The 22,641-nt window shown below is 44.9% G+C and overlaps 4 protein-coding genes and 1 long non-coding RNA gene across 5 annotated transcripts; 4 read left to right on the top strand and 1 right to left on the bottom strand.

The window, feature by feature from the left end:
• Positions 1-4,798: 4,798 nt before the first annotated feature.
• On the bottom strand, positions 4,799-6,176 carry LOC140279364 (uncharacterized). The gene is made up of 4 exons (XM_072374476.1): positions 5,698-6,176; positions 5,421-5,626; positions 5,181-5,295; positions 4,799-4,867 (listed from the first exon to the last, which is right to left on the bottom strand). Exons 1-4 carry the CDS (start codon positions 6,154-6,156, stop codon positions 4,799-4,801), a joined length of 849 nt encoding a protein of 282 aa, XP_072230577.1. The 5' UTR covers positions 6,157-6,176.
• Positions 6,177-14,625: 8,449 nt separating this feature from the next.
• Positions 14,626-18,340, top strand: LOC140279943 (uncharacterized). The gene is made up of 3 exons (XR_011909375.1): positions 14,626-14,789; positions 17,785-18,033; positions 18,104-18,340. It is a non-coding gene; the product is annotated as an uncharacterized lncRNA (long non-coding RNA).
• A 1,184-nt stretch (positions 18,341-19,524) lies between these two features.
• LOC140279938 (histone H2A) lies at positions 19,525-20,127 on the top strand. The gene has a single exon (XM_072375162.1). It carries the CDS (start codon positions 19,550-19,552, stop codon positions 19,934-19,936), a length of 387 nt encoding a protein of 128 aa, XP_072231263.1. The 5' UTR covers positions 19,525-19,549; the 3' UTR covers positions 19,937-20,127.
• A 128-nt stretch (positions 20,128-20,255) lies between these two features.
• Positions 20,256-21,420, top strand: LOC140279941 (histone H4). The gene has a single exon (XM_072375165.1). It carries the CDS (start codon positions 20,394-20,396, stop codon positions 20,703-20,705), a length of 312 nt encoding a protein of 103 aa, XP_072231266.1. The 5' UTR covers positions 20,256-20,393; the 3' UTR covers positions 20,706-21,420.
• A 365-nt stretch (positions 21,421-21,785) lies between these two features.
• Positions 21,786-22,191, top strand: LOC140279940 (histone H2B 1/2). The gene has a single exon (XM_072375164.1). The coding sequence runs from the start codon at positions 21,814-21,816 to the stop codon at positions 22,186-22,188; it is 375 nt and encodes a 124-aa protein (XP_072231265.1). The 5' UTR covers positions 21,786-21,813; the 3' UTR covers positions 22,189-22,191.
• The last annotated feature ends 450 nt before the right edge of the window (positions 22,192-22,641 follow it).

Raw genomic sequence — 22,641 nt, 5'->3', positions numbered from 1 at the left:
GTTTTGAGCAGAGCTGAATATTAATCTGTGTTTTATTACAGATTTTTGGAAGTGGACAGACTTCAGTCTCCTTAATGACTTCAGAAGTTTGGAAATTTAACGGATGCTAAAGGTTTAAAATGGCTTTAAAATGAGGAAACTTTGGAAGCTTCTGGTGTTCTACAGTAAATATGTTAGCAGGGACATGATAACCAGAAATACGTTTCCTTACGACCTGTCCAGGTGAACCCCGCCTTTCGCCCAATGGCTGCTGGGATGGGCTCCAGCCCCCCCGCTACCCGACTGACGGTAAAGAAGATGGATGGATGGATGTTTTCCTTACAGTAGAATCCTGTCAGATGAGAAGAGCTGTTCTCAGTGCCTCAGAATGAGCAGTTTCCATCTTTACAGACACCAAACTAAAAGCCTTCTTTCCTTTGAGGTGTAGGAGCTGCTGGATTGTCGTCTAGCAGCTCCTACACCACGCCTAAGACAATCCAAACTCTGTTCATGTGTCGTCCCACGATGGTGGAATGAGCTACCGAGCGCTACCAGAACAGGGGCGTCCCTGTCTATCTTCAAGAAGCTCCTGAAAACCCAGCTCTTCAGAGAGCATCTCCTATCCCAGCACTTACCTTGTACTTCCCTACCCCCTCTATCTCTGCACTTTATCTTTCTGCTCTTCCTTCTATGCCTGCACCCTATCTCTACTCTGTCCCCTCTGACAGAATCGGACTCCTGGGTTCCTTCTATGGAGCTTATTGTTAGCTTATTGTTAGCTTTTTGTTAGCTTATTGTTAGCTTATTGTTAGCTTATTGTTAGCTTATTGTTAGCTTATTGTTAGCTTTTATAAAGCTGTTATATCTTCATTTGTAAGTTGGATAAAAGCGTCTGATAAATACAGAAACAGAAACATGGTGTGAAAATAAATGTGAACCCAGGCTGATGGAGCTTTAACCAGGTCTGACGAGGCTTTAGGAACGGCTTCGGTCTCCGTTCAGCAGGAGCTGTAATATTACCGTCATCATCGTACGGATGGACACATTCTTTAAATCAGCTGATTTATTTCTGTGTTGCAGTGATTAAAAATCAGGTTTATTCCACTTTAACATCAAACTGAAGCCGGAGGAAACGCATCGATGGTGAAGGTCAGGGTTGATCTGACGCTGCAGTCTACGACCTGCTTGAAGCAGTTCAGAGAGACGTCCGGTTTTAGTGTCCTGGGGTCGGCGCAGCCTTCAAATGCAGACCTTGTTTCCTGTAAAATGTGATGCGTTCAGACTCTTTCATCAAATGAGTCCCAGCTGCTTTAGCAGTTTTGGTTAAAACCTCCACTGATTTGTTCTGGTTTCATTTCATGTTGTCACCAGGCTGAGTGGGATGAAGCTAAACGTGGCTTCTCATAGATTAAAGTTGTACACATCAATTTTTAGAGTCCTTATAAAAGCAGACCACAGAGACACTTTATTTTATGGAAGTAAAAGTCATTTATTTCAGGTGAAACAAAGGCAAGTTTATTTGTACAATTCAACAACAAGGTGATTCAAAGTGCTTCACAGAGACATTAAAACTGAAGAAATAAAAAGCATGATTTAAAATTTAGGCAAAAGAAAGAAATAAGAACAATAGATAAAATCAGAAAAAATGATATATATGAAAGATAAAATCAGGAGATAAAATTTGAAACTCAATCTTATTCAAAAGCAGCTGAAAATAGATGTTTCTTCAACCTGGACTTAAATCCTGAGAGTTTCAGCTGATCTGAGGCTTTCTGGGAGTTTGTTCCAGACATGTGGAGCATAGAAGCTGAATGCAGCTCCTCCAGGTCTGGTTCTGACTCTGGGAACTGATAAAGAACCGGATCCAGATGACCTGAGGGGTCTGGGAGGTTCATAGTGGGTCAGGAGGTCAGAGGTCAGAGCTTTATGGACCAGCATCAGAACTTTAAAGTCTATCCTCTGATGGAGCAGCATCAGAACCTTAAAGTCTATCCTCTGATGGACCGGCAGCAGAACTTTAAAGTCTATCCTCTGATGGACCAGCAGCAGAACTTTAAAGTCTATCCTCTGATGGACCGGCATCAGAACTTTAAAGTCTATCCTCTGATGGACCGGCAGCAGAACTTTAAAGTCTATCCTCTGATGGACCAGCAGCAGAACTTTAAAGTCTATCCTCTGATGGACCGGCATCAGAACTTTAAAGTCTATCCTCTGATGGACCAGCAGCAGAACTTTAAAGTCTATCCTCTGATGGACCGGCATCAGAACCTTAAAGTCTATCCTCTGATGGACCGGCAGCAGAACCTTAAAGTCTATCCTCTGATGGACCGGCAGCCGGTGGAAAGACCTCACAGCTGGACTGAGCTGCTCCACTTCTTTGGTCTCAGTAGGACTCCAGCAGCTGAGTTCTGGATGAGCTGCAGGGGTCTGACTGACTTTTTAAAGATGCTTTTACAATAATCAAACCGACTGAAGATGAATGCATGGACCGGTTCTTCCAGGTGCTGCTCAGAGCTTTTAGCCTTGATTTATTCTTAAGGTGATAGTCGGCTGACTTTGTTTTATTGCCTTAACAAAGAGAGGAGGCAGTCAGACGAACTCTTCTATCAGCTCAGTCCTCTGCCAATCTCATCATACATTAACCAAACAAATCTGACTCACACACCCCGTAAAAGAGCTGCTTTTGAGGCGAGCTCCTCCCCAGATTCCCTCCACCAGGAAACCAACCTTTTACTAAAGGTCTTTATAGCATGAAAGGAAACCAACCCGCCCGCAAGGGTAAGAAAATAAATCATCAGCATGGTCAGTAACTGCTTCAGAAAGTATGAATTAGATAAAGAAAACACAGAACCTCTATGTGAGATGTGTTTTTACAGCCAAACGCTTGATGATGAAGATGCTTCAGGGCTTCATTTGGAGATCTTCTATTCATCATCTGTCAGGACAAGAACAGTCATTTTAATCTTTAGGCGTCCACACGCTGAGCGGAGAAAGATGTGCAGAAATGTGCACACATTCAGAGGTGTGACTGCAGAAGAAGCTCTGAGCTGTGGGAGAACAGCTGTGTGGTTTCTTTCTTTAGCTTCGGGAATACATCGTCCACTGAAGACGTTTTAGTGCCATCATGCCATGGAAAGGTAGGACCCAGATGCAGCTCTTTTCCAAAAATCAAAGGTTTATTCAAATCAGGGAGCGTGAACAAAAGGCCGGATCATCAAAAATACTTCAACGTGAAAAACACTAAACAAAACAAGGCTATGGAATAAATACTGTGGCTATATTAAACAGGCAGGAACCAAACTTCTCTTTCTGTGGCGAAGCATGCAGGGATAGTGAGGATTCTGCAGTGACTGAAAGTAAACCAGGAAGCTAAATACTCTGGAGGTGATCAGTGACATGAGGTGCAGCTGAGAACAATTAACCAGGTGAACTGAACAGGAAAAACACGACTAGAACATGACCTGAAAACAGGATTAACCAGACTGTGACACATCAGGTGTTTTTACTGTGCTTTATACAGGTGTCCTTATTGGGTTCCAGGTTCATTTTTAACCATTTACAGCAGCACCAACGACGTTTCCTCCTTTTCTAAAATCTGTCAAAGCGACTAAATGTTCCCCAGCTTCAGTTTTTTTAAAGGTAAAAACGTTTGAGAGTAAATCAGAAATGTTTCACACAGGTTGGTGAGAGAAAAGCTGGAACAGAGTCAGTATTTCTGCAGCTGTGATACCTTCCAAACTGCACGCTGCTTATCTCCACTTCCTTTAGGTTCTCTGTCAGTTTCCTGGGATCAAACTTCAGCACCTGAAACAGAACGAAACACACATTTTGTCAGAACCAGCTCACAGGTCATCGAGCTGCCGTTCTCCTTCCTGCTGTGTGTTTCTTGCCGTTCATCACTTTCTCTTTCAGTGTGCCGAAGCTTAAACCTGCAGCAGGTGGTGATGAGGAGCTTCTTCATTAGACCCGTAAATAACCCCCCTTCCTGGATTTTCCCCCACTGTTTGATTCAGAGGAAGGAAAACAACTGAAACCTGCAGAAGTTATTCAACCCGGAAGGATGGAGAAGCTTCATCCTCCAGGAAGAAATGTGATGATCAGAGAAACGCTGCTTTGACGTTTCAAAGTAAAGTCAGAACATTTCCTCACACTGATCAGGGAGGAGCAGCACAAACGGCAGGGACAGCTGCTCCCATCATGCTTTGTGTCTGCTGGACAAAGCATGATGGGGGCGGAGTTACAATCTGAGGCTGTTTCAGTTGGTCAGGTAAAGAGAAAAGAAGGTGTTGTTTAATACCGGCTGTAGAGATGTGGACAGCCAAGGAAAATAAGACTTTATAACGAGGGTTATAAACTACAACAGGTAGCAGCCCCTCTGAGCTGTGAGATGTGATCAGCTCCAGTGCCGACAGAGCATTTAATAAAGTGGGGGAGGCGACTGACTGCACCTGTGTCAGTGTGGGCGGGGCTCTGCTCACCTGTACAGTCAGAGGCAGCTCTGCCAGCACTCTGTGCCCGATGCTCAGCTTCCTCTGCATTTTCCTCTCACGGCACTAAATCAGGGTCATTTTCCCTGCTCCATTTGCTGTTTTCCCCCCTTAACCTAAGAGCTGTCACAGAGCTCAGGGCTGCACAGATACCTGCTGTGAGAAAGGGTTTCATTCGGCTGCAGGTGTGCTGTCTGATCCTGGAGCTGAGAAACAGCTGAAAGGATCTGGTTGTTCCAGTTTCAGGACCTCACCTGCAGACCTGGGCACTCCCATCAGAGGTATTTGGGGTTAATGCCTGGGTTCACCACTCAGACTCTGCTGTGCCAGCATCAGTTCTCCACCTCCATCAGATCACTTACACCAACGTAACTGATCGGAGGTTTTTGTTGGAAATTAAACTGTTAATAAATGTAGATCACTTGTATTACATTTACTCTCAACATGGTCAGAGTTTCAGCATTTCTCCTCATGGCCATGATGTTTTATTACCAATAACTCACCTGTGAAATATTCAGCCAAAGCTGGAAAAGGAAGTAATAACTGAGCAGATTAACTCACAGTGAGAATCGTGGAAAAATGTCTCCATGCAGCTTTTAGTTCACACATTTTTCTCAGCTTTTACACTCAAACAGGTGATATTTATTGTGTCGCTGAACCAAAGAGCAGAGATGTGACTTTTATAGAATGACTAATTAGATGAATTAAAGGTACCTCTCCTTCCACATGCAGGGCGACGGCGACATTATCCCAAACGTAAAACTCATCCCTCCCAGGCACCTTCTTAGCTTCCATCTTCTTTGCATCATCTCTGCGGATCAGTCTATAGCTGAGAGATATTTACATTTATCTAATTAACTGTGGCAGCTCTGGCAGGCCCATGGACAGCTGGGATAGCCCCCCCACGGCCTTCAGATGGATTACAGAAAGTGGACATCTTTTCCTGTATCTTACCTGTGAGTCTCACACATGGCCTCCGGCCTCCAGATGAATTTGCCGTCTCTGTAGACGCAGACGGCGTTTGGGTCGTCAGTCAGTAAAGGATACTTTGAGAAGAGCTCCTCATTGTCTGGACTGTGGACCAGGACAACATACATCACTTCCTGTTTGTACAGGACGGTCTCGTACACCCGCATGTGAGGCTGGGCACCAGAACAAAGCTGAGGAAAAAGAAAAAGAGGTTTTAAAGGAAGACAGCTGTCAGATCAGGTCAGATCCAGGGAGGTTTTACCTGTTCGCTGTAGGCCTCCAGCACCTCCTCCAGGGGGAAGGTGAAGCGGTACGAGTCCAGCCTGGACGTCTCCAGGAAAGCTGGGGAGGTGGCAAACTTCCCCAGGAAGCTCTCCGTCTGGGGGTGTGCTCCTGGGAAGCTGTTCTCCAGCAGCCTGGCCTCAGCAGACGTCACCTCCTCTGGTCCCACCTTCAGACTCCACCACACCAAACCATCTGTGAAAGGATCCCTGAAGCCTCCGTCCTTCATGATCCGCTTTAACCCGTCTCCATCGGTGTCGTGTTTCAGATGAGACACATGAAACTCTGGTCGAGGATACTCTGGGATGATGTTTTCTTTGCAGAGGTACTTATTCTCTAAACCAAACTTTTCAGCTTCTTGTTTCAGGTCATTCAGCCTCAGGTGCTGATGTTCAACAAAATATTCGTTGAATCCTCTCCTGTTTCTTCGTTCCTGCATGGTCAGCTGGATGATGAAGATCAAAACTTCTTCTTGTCAGGCTTGGTGCTCACAGTCTGCTGCTTTGCATAGAACTGATATCTGGGCACATTGGTTTTATAGTGAGCCACACCTTATGTTTGCCAACTCACCTTTCCGGTGTGACAATAAAGGCAGTTCCTCCTTCATGAAGAAAAAACGTTTGGTTCCTCCGCAGGGCAGCAGACATGTTCAGAAACAGGAATCAACACACCTTTTATAGGAACTGAATTCTGCCTCACTGACTTTATTCTACATTTCTGTTCCAAACTGACTTGTTTTAAGAATAAAACACCGAAGACAGACTCAGAATAATTCATGTCGCTCAGAGTTTAATGAACCCTGAACAGGAGCTGAGTTTTCCTCTGACTTCATACAGCTGACAGATCCATATCAGAAACAGCTGAAGCCATTTAGCCATGAACTTTATAACTTACCTGTAATTAGAAACATGAACTGAGTGACGCGTGCACACATGAATGAGCTGTTACTGTTCAGCAGAAACATCTGAGTTGTTGTGAATCTGAAGAGACTCTGGTTCTGTTCACAGTATTATTCTAATCTACAGAAGATAATGTGGAGGCCAAAGCTGTTTGCTCTGTGGTGAGGAAGCAAAGACGACAATAACCCTTAAGATTTAAGGAATTTATTTCAGAATAATAAATCACACTAGCAAGCAATAACTCTTTGTACTTCTGAAACCACTTCAGGACCAAGTACTGCTCAAAGTACGCAGCACGCTCCACATTGTGTACTTGCTCCGCCCATTTGATCGAGGATGCTTCAGCTTGCGATCCCAGAAAGCAGTGCGGCACAAAGATAGCGCAGGAGAAAGTTTGTAGGTACGGAACTAGCCTCCTGCCCCTCCGCATCCTGGCTCTTTGCTCCCGTATCTCCCTCCTCAGCCTCACCGCCTCCTCTTCAGCTTTAAGATAAAACATCCAACTGCATTTTGGATATATATCCGATGTTTTGGTGTTTCTTTGCTGTTGCATTGAGCAGAGAGGCTGCGATAAACAGAAGAATCAAGAACGAGCCTTTTCTCATATTTTTGGTGACGTTCATGTAATCAAGTTCCGTTTAATCCTTTGAATGGAAAATAAGTGACAAAATGTGAGTAAGCTTCCTTCCCACAGCTTAATTCATCGCTGCTCTCTGAGAGGTCAGATGATGGGACATCATACACGGTGTGGACCATTTTAGTGATGAACAATGAAAATGTTCATAATGCATGATCATAAAAAGCTTTGAGTTTAAAACGTACTTTTTATGGGAGGTTTCTGTCCTAAATGACTAAAGATGGCAGTAAGTTTAACATCTGAAGCTACAGATGAACTAAACTGCACCAAAGTCAGTTTCCTGGACAATCTTTGGTGTGTCCAACATGGCTTTTTACACATTTGTTATTTAGGAAAATAACTACATTTTCACAAATAACAACAGTAAAAGTCTAAAGTTTTGCATGTTTTGGTGGTTTTGAGCAGAGCTGAATATTAATCTGTGTTTTATTACAGATTTTTGGAAGTGGACAGACTTCAGTCTCCTTAATGACTTCAGAAGTTTGGAAATTTAACGGATGCTAAAGGTTTAAAATGGCTTTAAAATGAGGAAACTTTGGAAGCTTCTGGTGTTCTACAGTAAATATGTTAGCAGGGACATGATAACCAGAAATACGTTTCCTTACGACCTGTCCAGGTGAACCCCGCCTTTCGCCCAATGGCTGCTGGGATGGGCTCCAGCCCCCCCGCTACCCGACTGACGGTAAAGAAGATGGATGGATGGATGTTTTCCTTACAGTAGAATCCTGTCAGATGAGAAGAGCTGTTCTCAGTGCCTCAGAATGAGCAGTTTTCCTCTTTACAGACACCAAACTAAAAGCCTTCTTTCCTTTGAGGTGAAACATGGTGTGAAAATAAATGTGAACCCAGGCTGATGGAGCTTTAACCAGGTCTGACGAGGCTTTAGGAACGGCTTCGGTCTCCGTTCAGCAGGAGCTGTAATATTACCGTCATCATCGTACGGATGGACACATTCTTTAAATCAGCTGATTTATTTCTGTGTTGCAGTGATTAAAAATCAGGTTTATTCCACTTTAACATCAAACTGAAGCCGGAGGAAACGCATCGATGGTGAAGGTCAGGGTTGATCTGACGCTGCAGTCTACGACCTGCTTGAAGCAGTTCAGAGAGACGTCCGGTTTTAGTGTCCTGGGGTCGGCGCAGCCTTCAAATGCAGACCTTGTTTCCTGTAAAATGTGATGCGTTCAGACTCTTTCATCAAATGAGTCCCAGCTGCTTTAGCAGTTTTGGTTAAAACCTCCACTGATTTGTTCTGGTTTCATTTCATGTTGTCACCAGGCTGAGTGGGATGAAGCTAAACGTGGCTTCTCATAGATTAAAGTTGTACACATCAATTTTTAGAGTCCTTATAAAAGCAGACCACAGAGACACTTTATTTTATGGAAGTAAAAGTCATTTATTTCAGGTGAAACAAAGGCAAGTTTATTTGTACAATTCAACAACAAGGTGATTCAAAGTGCTTCACAGAGACATTAAAACTGAAGAAATAAAAAGCATGATTTAAAATTTAGGCAAAAGAAAGAAATAAGAACAATAGATAAAATCAGAAAAAATGATATATATGAAAGATAAAATCAGGAGATAAAATTTGAAACTCAAGCTTATTCAAAAGCAGCTGAAAACAGATGTTTCTTCAACCTGGACTTAAATCCTGAGAGTTTCAGCTGATCTGAGGCTTTCTGGGAGTTTGTTCCAGACATGTGGAGCATAGAAGCTGAATGCAGCTCCTCCAGGTCTGGTTCTGACTCTGGGAACTGATAAAGAACCGGATCCAGATGACCTGAGGGGTCTGGGAGGTTCATAGTGGGTCAGGAGGTCAGAGGTCAGAGCTTTATGGACCAGCATCAGAACTTTAAAGTCTATCCTCTGATGGAGCAGCATCAGAACTTTAAAGTCTATCCTCTGATGGACCAGCAGCAGAACTTTAAAGTCTATCCTCTGATGGACCAGCAGCAGAACTTTAAAGTCTATCCTCTGATGGACCAGCATCAGAACTTTAAAGTCTATCCTCTGATGGACCGGCAGCAGAACTTTAAAGTCTATCCTCTGATGGACCAGCAGCAGAACTTTAAAGTCTATCCTCTGATGGACCGGCAGCAGAACTTTAAAGTCTATCCTCTGATGGACCAGCAGCAGAACTTTAAAGTCTATCCTCTGATGGACCGGCAGCAGAACCTTAAAGTCTATCCTCTGATGGACCGGCAGCCGGTGGAAAGACCTCACAGCTGGACTGATGTGCTCCACTTCTTTGGTCTCAGTAGGACTCCAGCAGCTGAGTTCTGGATGAGCTGCAGGGGTCTGACTGACTTTTTAAAGATGCTTTTACAATAATCAAACCGACTGAAGATGAATGCATGGACCGGTTCTTCCAGGTGCTGCTCAGAGCTTTTAGCCTTGATTTATTCTTAAGGTGATAGTCGGCTGACTTTGTTTTATTGCCTTAACAAAGAGAGGAGGCAGTCAGACGAACTCTTCTATCAGCTCAGTCCTCTGCCAATCTCATCATACATTAACCAAACAAATCTGACTCACACACCCCGTAAAAGAGCTGCTTTTGAGGCGAGCTCCTCCCCAGATTCCCTCCACCAGGAAACCAACCTTTTACTAAAGGTCTTTATAGCATGAAAGGAAACCAACCCGCCCGCAAGGGTAAGAAAATAAATCATCAGCATGGTCAGTAACTGCTTCAGAAAGTATGAATTAGATAAAGAAAACACAGAACCTCTATGTGAGATGTGTTTTTACAGCCAAACGCTTGATGATGAAGATGCTTCAGGGCTTCATTTGGAGATCTTCTATTCATCATCTGTCAGGACAAGAACAGTCATTTTAATCTTTAGGCGTCCACACGCTGAGCGGAGAAAGATGTGCAGAAATGTGCACACATTCAGAGGTGTGACTGCAGAAGAAGCTCTGAGCTGTGGGAGAACAGCTGTGTGGTTTCTTTCTTTAGCTTCGGGAATACATCGTCCACTGAAGACGTTTTAGTGCCATCATGCCATGGAAAGGTAGGACCCAGATGCAGCTCTTTTCCAAAAATCAAAGGTTTATTCAAATCAGGGAGCGTGAACAAAAGGCCGGATCATCAAAAATACTTCAACATGAAAAACACTAAACAAAACAAGGCTATGGAATAAATACTGTGGCTATATTAAACAGGCAGGAACCAAACTTCTCTTTCTGTGGCGAAGCATGCAGGGATAGTGAGGATTCTGCAGTGACTGAAAGTAAACCAGGAAGCTAAATACTCTGGAGGTGATCAGTGACATGAGGTGCAGCTGAGAACAATTAACCAGGTGAACTGAACAGGAAAAACACGACTAGAACATGACCTGAAAACAGGATTAACCAGACTGTGACACATCAGGTGTTTTTACTGTGCTTTATACAGGTGTCCTTATTGGGTTCCAGGTTCATTTTTAACCATTTACAGCAGCACCAACGACGTTTCCTCCTTTTCTAAAATCTGTCAAAGCGACTAAATGTTCCCCAGCTTCAGTTTTTTTAAAGGTAAAAACGTTTGAGAGTAAATCAGAAATGTTTCACACAGGTTGGTGAGAGAAAAGCTGGAACAGAGTCAGTATTTCTGCAGCTGTGATACCTTCCAAACTGCACGCTGCTTATCTCCACTTCCTTTAGGTTCTCTGTCAGTTTCCTGGGATCAAACTTCAGCACCTGAAACAGAACGAAACACACATTTTGTCAGAACCAGCTCACAGGTCATCGAGCTGCCGTTCTCCTTCCTGCTGTGTGTTTCTTGCCGTTCATCACTTTCTCTTTCAGTGTGCCGAAGCTTAAACCTGCAGCAGGTGGTGATGAGGAGCTTCTTCATTAGACCCGTAAATAACCCCCCTTCCTGGATTTTCCCCCACTGTTTGATTCAGAGGAAGGAAAACAACTGAAACCTGCAGAAGTTATTCAACCCGGAAGGATGGAGAAGCTTCATCCTCCAGGAAGAAATGTGATGATCAGAGAAACGCTGCTTTGACGTTTCAAAGTAAAGTCAGAACATTTCCTCACACTGATCAGGGAGGAGCAGCACAAACGGCAGGGACAGCTGCTCCCATCATGCTTTGTGTCTGCTGGACAAAGCATGATGGGGGCGGAGTTACAATCTGAGGCTGTTTCAGTTGGTCAGGTAAAGAGAAAAGAAGGTGTTGTTTAATACCGGCTGTAGAGATGTGGACAGCCAAGGAAAATAAGACTTTATAACGAGGGTTATAAACTACAACAGGTAGCAGCCCCTCTGAGCTGTGAGATGTGATCAGCTCCAGTGCCGACAGAGCATTTAATAAAGTGGGGGAGGCGACTGACTGCACCTGTGTCAGTGTGGGCGGGGCTCTGCTCACCTGTACAGTCAGAGGCAGCTCTGCCAGCACTCTGTGCCCGATGCTCAGCTTCCTCTGCATTTTCCTCTCACGGCACTAAATCAGGGTCATTTTCCCTGCTCCATTTGCTGTTTTCCCCCCTTAACCTAAGAGCTGTCACAGAGCTCAGGGCTGCACAGATACCTGCTGTGAGAAAGGGTTTCATTCGGCTGCAGGTGTGCTGTCTGATCCTGGAGCTGAGAAACAGCTGAAAGGATCTGGTTGTTCCAGTTTCAGGACCTCACCTGCAGACCTGGGCACTCCCATCAGAGGTATTTGGGGTTAATGCCTGGGTTCACCACTCCTTTGAGGTGTAGGAGCTGCTGGATTGTCGTCTAGCAGCTCCTACACCACGCCTAAGACAATCCAAACTCTGTTCATGTGTCGTCCCACGATGGTGGAATGACCTACCGAGCGCTACCAGAACAGGGGCGTCCCTGTCTATCTTCAAGAAGCTCCTGAAAACCCAGCTCTTCAGAGAGCATCTCCTATCCCAGCACTTACCTTGTACTTCCCTCCCCCCTCTATCTCTGCACTTTATCTTTCTGCACTTCCTTCTATGCCTGCACCCTATCTCTACTCTGTCCCCTCTGACAGAGTCGGACTCCTGGGTTCCTTCTATGGAGCTTATTGTTAGCTTATTGTTAGCTTTTTGTTAGCTTATTGTTAGCTTATTGTTAGCTTATTGTTAGCTTTTTATAAAGCTGTTATATCTTCATTTATAAGTCACTTTGGATAAAAGCGTCTGATAAATACAGAAACATAAACTCTATGCTTCACCGAATAGTTCATAACACATTTTCTGCAGTTATTTCAGTTTTACTCTGACTTTAAGGTCAATATTGAGAATCCTGGCACCCAAAAGAAAATCCTCGGTGCAAGTAGGACCCGAAAATTCTACAAGAAAAGGTCACATTTTGTCTAAAAATGGATTTGTCAACCAACATTTCACAATGATGTGGTTGATGATGCGCCTTTATGACAACATCTGCACTTAAAGGAACCAAATAACTGCTAAAACGTGAATAATAAAGTCTTTCTGCTCTTCCTTCTATGCCTGCACCCTGCCTGCACCCTATCTCTACTCTGTCACCTCTCCCCAGGGAGGCCTCCAGGAGGCATCCTAACCAGATGCCACCTCATCTGACTCCTCTCATTGCGGAGGAGCAGCGGTTCTACTCCGAGCCCCTCCCGGATGACTGAGCTTCTCACCCTGTCTCTAAGGGAGGCCCAGACACCCTGCGGAGGAAACCCATTTCGGGGGTATTTTACCAACCTGGTGCCTGGCTCCAGGAGGTCAGTTCAGGGGCATTTTCGCGGACACAAGGCCGATTTTAAAGCACTTTTCTCGGAGTAAATAGAACCAGGAAGCCGCCCCAAGTGTGGAGAGGTGGAGCCTGACTCCCGGAGGTCCGTGGGTGGCGTCCTCTGGTGGCCACATGGCCAATTGTCAAGCACTGTTCTCCGGGAGAATATGCAAATTTGTGCCCTGGCTCCTGGAGTCAGTAATGTCCAAAGCACCATGAAACTCCAGGGGCTCTTATGGGACTGTGTGCCCGAGCAGTAGTGCTTAATTGTGGCTTTCGATCTTCAAAAAGTGACCGAAAGTGAAGGATATTTGGGCCACATTTAATTTTTAAAAAGGGGCCAAAAATGGACGAATCCAATATTGGACACTTTTTCAACATTTTAAAGTGTCCGAAAATGCACCATGTAAACCAATGGTGCATTTTCGGACACTTTCCTAATAGAAAAGGTGTGCCGAATTGGACCAGTTTTAGCGGATGGTCCAATTTGGCAGCCTTTTTCTGTTAGGAAAGTGTGCCAAAGTGGATGCTCGAAAAACTTTTACCTGGTGACGGTAAAAGGTAACGGGGGCCCAAACTGGATTTGATGATATTGTGCCCTAGACATCCGGAGGAGCAGCGGTTCTACTCCGAGCCCCTCCCGGATGACTGAGCTTCTCACCCTATCTCTAAGGGAGGCCCAGACACCCTGAGGGGGAAACCCATTTCGTCGCTTGTATCTGCGATCTTGTTCTTTCGGTCTCTACCCACAGCTCGGGACCATCGGTGAGGATGGGAACGTAGACTGACCAGTAAATAGAGAGCTTCGCCTTCTGGCTCAGCTCCTTCTTCACATCCGCCGTCAATCTCCCGCTCCATTCGTCCCTCACTGTGAACAAGACCCGAGATACTTGAACTCCTCCACTTGGGGAAGGATCTCATTCCCGACCCGGAGAGAGCGTTCACCCTCTGACTTTGGTGCAGTTTAGTTCATCTGTAGCTTCAGATGTTAAACTTACTGCCATCTTTAGTCATTTAGGACAGAAACCTCCCATAAAAAGTACGTTTTAAACTCAAAGCTTTCACTTTTTATGATTCCCCTGTTATGGCTGCATTAAATGCTCATAATTTCACTGTTTGAGATGAAATAAGATAAAACATGTTCCCAAAGTAAGTCTCAGAAAGCACCGTTTGGGTTAAAGACTTCAGCCTCTTGGCTGTGAATTCACACATTCGTCATTCAGCGTTTCCGTAGATATCAGCTTTCTCAGGGAGGAGCGAAGTCACATGACTTCCTGGAAACAGAGCAGGGACCATGTGACTTCCATGAATCTGCTCTGTGTCTCTCTGCAGCCAAGGCTCATGAATTTCTTTCTTATCCCAGTTGTTTTACAGCCAGCTACAGAGGCAGCACCCTCACAGGGACCATAGAGTAATTAAATACAAATAAAACTCGTACAGATCAGGATCACGTCTCATGAAATAACCTTGAGTGATCTGAAAGATGAACGTAAGCCGGAGGAAACGAGTTCTCAGGTGTATTTAGCAGGTGTTTACAGACTGGATCTGGGTCTGGAACATGGTTGGATCAGTCTGGGTTTCTTTAAGGTTTGGTCTGTAGCTTCCACATGTTTTTAGGGGAATGTGAGCTCTGTTTCTTTAAAACTTTTGGGTTCTCTGGGAGTCAGCAAACAATCCTTCACCTCATGTTATCTTTAAAAGGAGAAAGCACAGCTGCTTGGGAGGACAGCATAAAGAAATGAGTAACCGCTCTGACGTAATCCCTGAACTCTGCTCTGATTGGCTGATGCCCATAAAGAGGCCAGTGGGTGGGTCCTCTCAGACAGAAGTTCATGCAGCAGCGACAGAGGAGCCTCGACACGGTAAGCTTCAGCCTCACTGTTCAGCAAGGGCGTAACCACGGTTTAGACATCGGGGGGGTCCAAAAAATAATGTGTTGAGTGCATTATCTACAATTCTTTATTTATCTATGAAAAATTGGACATTTAGAACATAGTTTAGAGGACTAGATTGACCATGTAAGTTCACATCTAAAGGAATAGTGTAATTTCTCCGAGACAGTGACTGCCCCCCCACTTTGTTTTGGTTAGTTGCTTACTGTTTACTGACCTTAAACACACCTACCAATTACAGTTCTGCTCTTCCAGTAGTTCTGTAGCAAATAGGACAGCTTCCAGTGGAAAACGACCAAATACCCAAAGCATGTTTATGGAAATATTTTAATAAGGACAACTAATGATGTAACAAATTACAGACTTTTCCTTTAACAGAAAATGTGCGGAGGACTTTTAAGTTAATTTCTATTGTGTCAATGTCTCAAAATGTGCATTAACAATGAAAAGTCTAACAGTCTAATGTTATTGAAAGCAAAAACTTGAAAGCTTGAAACTTCAATCTTGATTCTAACTATAAAAAGCAAGTCTGATTATTTGCACTGACTGGAACACGGAGGAGAAATAAACATGGGATGCGTATGTATGTGGAAAAGTGCTACAGCTAAAGGAAAGGCAGCATAGGATTGAGATGGAAAGGAATGAATAAATGACCCAAAAACCTGGAGGCGTCCATCGTTAAGCTCAACTAAGCTCTGGCAGATCTGTTTCCTGTCCAAAGCATCCAATTTTTCTTGGTGCACATGGCGCCGTTGTTCAGCCGGGTCTCATTGTCCTCAGACGTCTGAAGGCGCTGAAACTTCGCTCTGCCTCTGCTGAGGAGGCAGGAACAACCTTCAGCAGCATGATGTCGCACCTCTGGCACCATTTACCGGGAAATGTCTGCTACCTCTGAGGAAGTTGGACAAGTGTAGTTGGCCTGGAACATTTTCCCAGTGATGAGTACGTCTCTCAGAAAAAACAGCCAAAGCTGTTGTTTACAGCTGCTGAACAACACTGTGAGTGTAACAGGAACAGAAAGTTCACTCGCAGGTCAAGTCTAAGGAGCGGAAACAAGGCTTTGTTTCAGAGAGTTGGAGCTCCATCAGCCTGGGTTCACATTTATTTTCACACCATGTTTCTGTATTTATCAGACGCTTTTATCCAACTTACAAATGAAGATATAACAGCTTTATAAAAGCTAACAATAAGCTAACAATAAGCTAACAATAAGCTAACAATAAGCTAACAATAAGCTCCATAGAAGGAACCCAGGAGTCCGACTCTGTCAGAGGGGACAGAGTAGAGATAGGGTGCAGGCATAGAAGGAAGAGCAGAAAGATAAAGTGCAGAGATAGAGGGGGGAGGGAAGTTAGCGTTGAGAAGTTAGTGTTTCCTGTCCAAAAGCATCATACAGAGCGCATGGCTGGCGTTCGGACCGTCCATCTGGTGGGGCATAGAGGCTTTAACGATGTATGCGTAGCTGTGAAGATAGCCTTGAACTTCCCAGATTGAATAAAACTCGTGCACTAACTGCATTGCATCTCTTATAATGGCAGCTTGGGTGATCAGATTTACACAGTGTGGCCCACAAGAACATATACTATGAATTCCTATGAATTCCTCTCTGGGCTGCAAGTTTTTGTCAACAAAGCGCAGACAGAAGGACTCTTGCTCAACTCCTGCTGCATCCTGTGTCCCATCAATTATTAGGGAATCATTGGGTGGATTTCCTGTGTGAATCCGCCTACCATTGTGTTGTTGAAGGACCTCGTTTTGAATTTTGGGCTCATGAAATTGTTGTGCCGCTGAAGCCAGCTTGAAAGTTCTTCATCACCCTTGTACTGAATCAACTGGTGGAAGTTTCCCTCTTTGTTGTCATGCCCCCTAAAAGCATTGCCCTGAAACTATTCCTGGCCACCTGCTGCGGCTTTTCCAACTGAGAGGAAAGTTAGATATGTTGTGACCGCCGCTGAATGGCAATCACTGTCTTCATGTTCAGAGAACCTTTGGAGAGCTTTTTTCCAGTTACTGAATCCAGTTTTAATAAAAGCACCATCAGCCTTACTGGCTAAAGAGGATTTCTGACCTCCAAAATATTTGGAACAATAAAAACAAAGCACAGCTTTCAGTGAGGGACTGTAGTGAAGCCATTTGTTTACTGCCTAAACCAACTGTCCTGAAATTTGAGTGTCTTATTTTTCAGGGACAGAGTCTCAATAAAGCGGGTATTGGGCTGGTGTGGGCAGGTACCAAGCTCCTCCTTCTGCTGATCTAAACCACTGCCTCCTCTGCCTGGCTCTGTCTCTCTTTCCCTGTTAGTCCCCTGAAATATATATAAATATAACATGTAGCGTTGGCAGGTACCAAGCTCCTCTTGTGGCTAACCCTAACAGTGTTCAGTCTCTGATAGCTCAGGGTTCACAGGGATTCCAGCGGCTCAGAGGAGCACAAACTTCTGGTGTTTTACAGTAAATATGTTAGCAGGGACCTGATAATATGTTTTCCTTACAGTAGAATCCTGTCAGATGAGAAGAGCTGTTCTCAGTGCCCCAGAATGAGCAGTTTTCCTCTTTACAGACACCAAACTAAAAGCCTTCTTTCCTTTGAGGTGAAACATGGTGTGAAAATAAATGTGAACCCAGGCTGATGGAGCTCCAACTCTCTGAAACAAAGCCTTGTTTCCGCTCCTTAGACTTGACCTGCGAGTGAACTTTCTGTTCCTGTTACACTCACAGTGTGGAACACAGGAAGCATTTCTGCTGCAGATGTTGTTCAGCAGCTGTAAACAACAGCTTTTTAACCCAACTTGGCTGTTTTTTCTGCTGCAAACGCTCCACGAAGGCCTGAGAGGTGCTATAAAGGCTGACATGTCTTCCTGTGCCTGAGAGCAGCGGCAGCGATCACCTGCACTCCCCGGCTCCGCCACAGGAGGTCGCCACACAGTCGGCATCATGGTGACGTCCTTAAACAGCCTGTGTTTCAGTTTCCTGTAGATTCAGCTGCTGACCTCAGCCTGTCGGAGGCAGCGTGGAGGAGGTTCCTCTTCAGGTTCCAGGTGGATGTTTCCCTGCAGACGGGCACACCGATGAATCCATGAATGAGATCAGATCCCAGCCTGAGCAGCTGATCAGTTCCTGACTGTTGTTCATCTTCCTGAGCCTGAATCATGGGGAACGGAGGCTCAGTGACTAACACAACTCCTTATAACTGGACATTTGACAGAGGAAGACGGGTAAGTTTTATCTAATGAGAGCTTCACTTCTGTGTAGAATCATTCATTCATTTCTCTTCCTCTTTCCTAGTTGGGTCAGGACGTTTGTACGCTGTACAGAAACAGCACGAGAGAATACTCTGAAGCGTTACCCTACAAACATAAGCTGTACTTTCGATATGAAGGTCACTCAGACTGGGACCTCCGCAGTTGGGGTGATGGTGATTCGTTCACCTTAAGAGAGAGCAGCAACCGGGAATATTTTGAACTGGTGAGCCATTATAATCGCAGGGTAGTGGACCGCTGCCCCCACTTTGGTAAGTCTGAATCAGAAAATAAAGGAACTGATTCCATGACTGTCAGAATATAAATGTTTTGTCTCTTTTTTACTTCAGATGAGTCAAATCTATGGTGTGGAATATTCCAAAAAGAACATATAAAAGGATTTGCTTCCTCTCTCTGAGCAGCCACACTTTAGCAAATATTTCCAGTTTATTAGTTTTGATTTAATCTTTTAATTTCCAAATTGATTTTTCTATACTTTTACAGATTTATGTCAAACATTAAAACATTTGTACATGTTTCTGATGGTGTTGCTGACAGCCTGGAGAACTGTAAATGTGAACCTGTGGTCTCCTGGGCTTAGGGTAACATTTTGCTCCCCACACACCAGAAGACTCAGAAAAGACTCTGAAAGACTATCAGCTCACATCTAAAGACTGGTGTTTAGAGTTTTTAGTCCCACTATCCTCAGACTAAAGATTTCAGGCTAAACACCACCAGCTCCTGCATTGAATCATTACACAAAGACCCACTTTACACTAATGATCTGAATAATAATCTCTAAAAGCTGACCATGTTTCTTTGTTGTGTAACATAATTCAGGAGGTCATTCCACTCCTTCAGAGCTCTATATAATACTGTAGATTGAGAAAGAGCCCTATTATGAGCAGCATAATTATATAAATCTGAACTAAAAGATCAGATTTTCTATGTAGAATTAAAGATAATTTTCTGTATAAAATATATGGATTTATGTTGCTATAATGTTTCTAAGAAATATCATCAACAGATACAACAATCTGTGCTTAACATCCAGCCAACAAAGACTGACCCATTTTACGAATATTCGCGCTTCTTTCGCCTGTAAGTGCAGCGCGTGCAGCTTTGTTTTGTATAAATTGCAGTTTTCTTATGTTTGATTAGTGATGAATTGGACCAAACTGTACAATAACAAAGCCAGTGCTCCAATAACTTGTTTAGAATGTATTATTAGTTTGATATGACTGTAAAACACTTATAAACTCTGATTTAAGTTTAATTCCGTTTATTGGCGGTAAACCTCCGGCTGCGTTCAGGGAAGTTTGCTCATTAATATGCAAGTGTGACGTAGCTGCTCTGTGATTGGACGACGGCAGTTAACGCTCTCTCTGGCCAATGAACGAGGAGCTGCTCCTCTATATATGTCGTGGCGTGGCTGTGTTTGGATTCATATCGAGTTTTCTCCTCCTCAAAGAAAGGAATCACTGCTCTCATCATGTCTGGAAGAGGAAAGACCGGCGGCAAAGCCAGAGCCAAGGCAAAGACCCGCTCCTCCCGGGCCGGGCTCCAGTTCCCCGTCGGCCGTGTCCACAGGCTGCTCCGCAAAGGAAACTATGCCCAGCGGGTCGGTGCCGGAGCTCCCGTCTATCTGGCGGCTGTTCTGGAGTATCTGACCGCTGAGATCCTGGAGCTGGCTGGAAACGCTGCCCGCGACAACAAGAAGACCAGGATCATCCCCCGCCACCTGCAGCTGGCTGTCCGCAACGACGAGGAGCTCAACAAGCTGCTGGGGGGGGTCACCATCGCTCAGGGCGGCGTGCTGCCCAACATCCAGGCGGTGCTGCTGCCCAAGAAGACCGAGAAGGCCGCCAAGGCCAAGTAAAGCCCGCTGATAACCACCAACCCAAAGGCTCTTTTAAGAGCCGCACAAACCTCTGACCGAGCAAAGGCCTTCATGGTTATATTATTATGTTCAGGAGATCTGAGCAGGTTTAACATCTGAATGCACGAGGTGGAACATCTCAGTCTGGGTCCGATTTATTCATCATAAAAAAAACTATCTGGGCACAAATAAATCTTTAGTTGTTAAAGTTATCAGACTGGTTCATACATTTTCCAAAATAAAACGGGATATTGATAAAAGATTCTTACCAAAAAGCTCTTAAGTTTTCAGATAAATTATCTTTCAAAGGTCTGAACCCCAGGAAAGATGTTTATTGCTTCCTTTCTTAGTGGAACTGTCTCTGGCTGCTCTCTCTTACGTCCGCAGCTCGGATATAAGGGCGGGTGGCGGCCTTTCCCGGCTCAGTTGTGTTTGAGCTTTCAGAGCAGCAACAACAATGAGCGGCAGAGGAAAAGGCGGTAAAGGACTCGGGAAGGGAGGCGCCAAGCGGCACCGGAAGGTGCTCCGTGATAACATCCAGGGAATCACCAAACCCGCCATCCGCCGCCTGGCGCGCCGCGGGGGCGTGAAGCGCATCTCCGGCCTCATCTACGAGGAGACCCGCGGGGTGCTTAAGGTGTTCCTGGAGAACGTCATCCGTGACGCAGTGACCTACACCGAGCACGCCAAGAGGAAGACGGTCACCGCCATGGACGTGGTGTACGCGCTGAAGCGGCAGGGCCGCACTCTGTACGGCTTCGGAGGTTAAACTGATCCTGGACCGGCCAATGACACCAAAACGGCCCTTTTAAGGGCCCCCACCACCTCTGGAGAGCCCAGATCTCACTGTTAGCTGGTTTCATGCTAACAGTGTTTCAAAGACCATAATGGCTGCCATTTATAAACTTTATAAACAGACAAACCTGTTTTTGAGGTTTCATGTGAAACCATCGAAGGAATGTTGTTGGGAATAAGTGATTTATAATTTAATAACACTGCTGTAGGTCATTATCACAACAAAGGTTTACTAAGACACTTTCTCCCCTCAGTAGCTTAAACAAGGAATATTTCATGCATTTAAATCTGAGCTGATTTATCAACAAATTACATAAAAAGGTTCCCAGCCGTTTGATTAAGTTTAAGTTTACTTTATTTCATGTTAGGCACAAAAATCACTCTCCACATTTGACCCATTGAGGTTGGCAGCTAATCACAGCGCCCAGGGGACATGGGGTGTGGTTCCTTGCTCAAGGGCACCTCGGCCATGGCAGGAGGTGGACTGCCACACCTCCAGCTGTCAGTCTATTTGATATATTAAACAGCAACCAGGCTGGCTGTTAGCGGCACCAGACCCCAGTCTGATGGGGCACAGATCTGCCTCTTATAATCAGATCGGATGTTCTTTATTGATATGGATCAATTTACACATCTTATGAGCTTAAACAGTGTAGCAGTGCCCCTGCTGTTCCTCTGGATCTAACTACATCCTGTTTTCTGATCAGATGTTGATCAGATGGGTAGAAGCTGGTGTTAATTAATGTCTGTAAACAGATGGCAGATGAAAATAAAGATGAATAAAACTCAAAGTTCTTGTATTATTGACACCAAAATGCTCTGGACAGATGGACAGATGTCTTTGATCAGTAATATCATTGAGATGTTTTAAAAATTGTGTTTCTGTAATAATTTTAATGGTTATTAAGTAAGTCTGTGAGGTTTCCCGCCTCTTTTGCTGACAAAGGCTGGTTACTATGGAAACAAACAGCTGAACCAATCAGAGGCGGGGGACGGCGCAGCGCTATCAGCATGTCGGCTCTTTAAGTTAAGAGCTTCTCTTACTCAGCTTCAGTCGTCTTTGAATTCAGACACGGACAAACATGCCTGAACCCGCCAAGTCTGCCCCCAAGAAGGGCTCCAAGAAAGCCGTGACCAAGACCGCCGGCAAGGGCGGCAAGAAGAGGAGAAAGACCAGGAAGGAGAGCTACGCCATCTACGTGTACAAGGTGCTGAAGCAGGTCCACCCCGACACCGGCATCTCCTCCAAGGCCATGAGCATCATGAACTCCTTCGTCAACGACATCTTTGAGCGCATCGCCGCCGAGGCTTCCCGCCTGGCTCACTACAACAAGCGCTCCACCATCACCTCCAGGGAGATCCAGACCGCCGTGCGCCTCCTGCTGCCCGGTGAGCTGGCCAAGCACGCCGTGTCCGAGGGCACCAAGGCCGTCACCAAGTACACCAGCTCCAAGTAAACTGCTGTTTACTTCAAACCCAACGGTCCTTTTCAGGGCCACCCACTTCAATCTGAGAGTTAAAATCCTGACTGTTACTGTTGCATTTAAATGATCAGGAGATGATACATTTACTGCACATGACCCGTCTCACCTTCCACTTCAGTTTTCCGGGATTTCTTATAAGAAATAAATATACCCCCCCCCCCATGTTGTACACAGATTGTTGCCCTCACAGGGCAACAGATGCTCATAATACATCATGATGCATGGTCAGAACCTGCTGACTCAAAGTAAATAACAGGCTCTAAAGAACTGTCAGGATGGACTAGATTAGTCTTGAGTTAAACAAAGAATAAGGTATTTGCTCATTTTCCTTCTGTTTCTGTGTGCCTGCCTTAGCTTAGCATGCTACATTGTTAGCTTGAACTTGAACGACGGCAAAAGTTATGTGCTGGTGTAGAATGAGTCAGA

The sequence above is a fragment of the Leuresthes tenuis genome, unplaced genomic scaffold, assembly GCF_036924035.1.
Source record: "Leuresthes tenuis unplaced genomic scaffold, fLeuTen1.0.hap1 SCAF_21, whole genome shotgun sequence".
Classification (NCBI taxonomy): domain Eukaryota; kingdom Metazoa; phylum Chordata; class Actinopteri; order Atheriniformes; family Atherinopsidae; genus Leuresthes; species Leuresthes tenuis.
The sequence above is the reverse complement of the archived record's forward strand: the minus strand, read 5'-3'. Positions and strand labels throughout refer to the sequence as shown.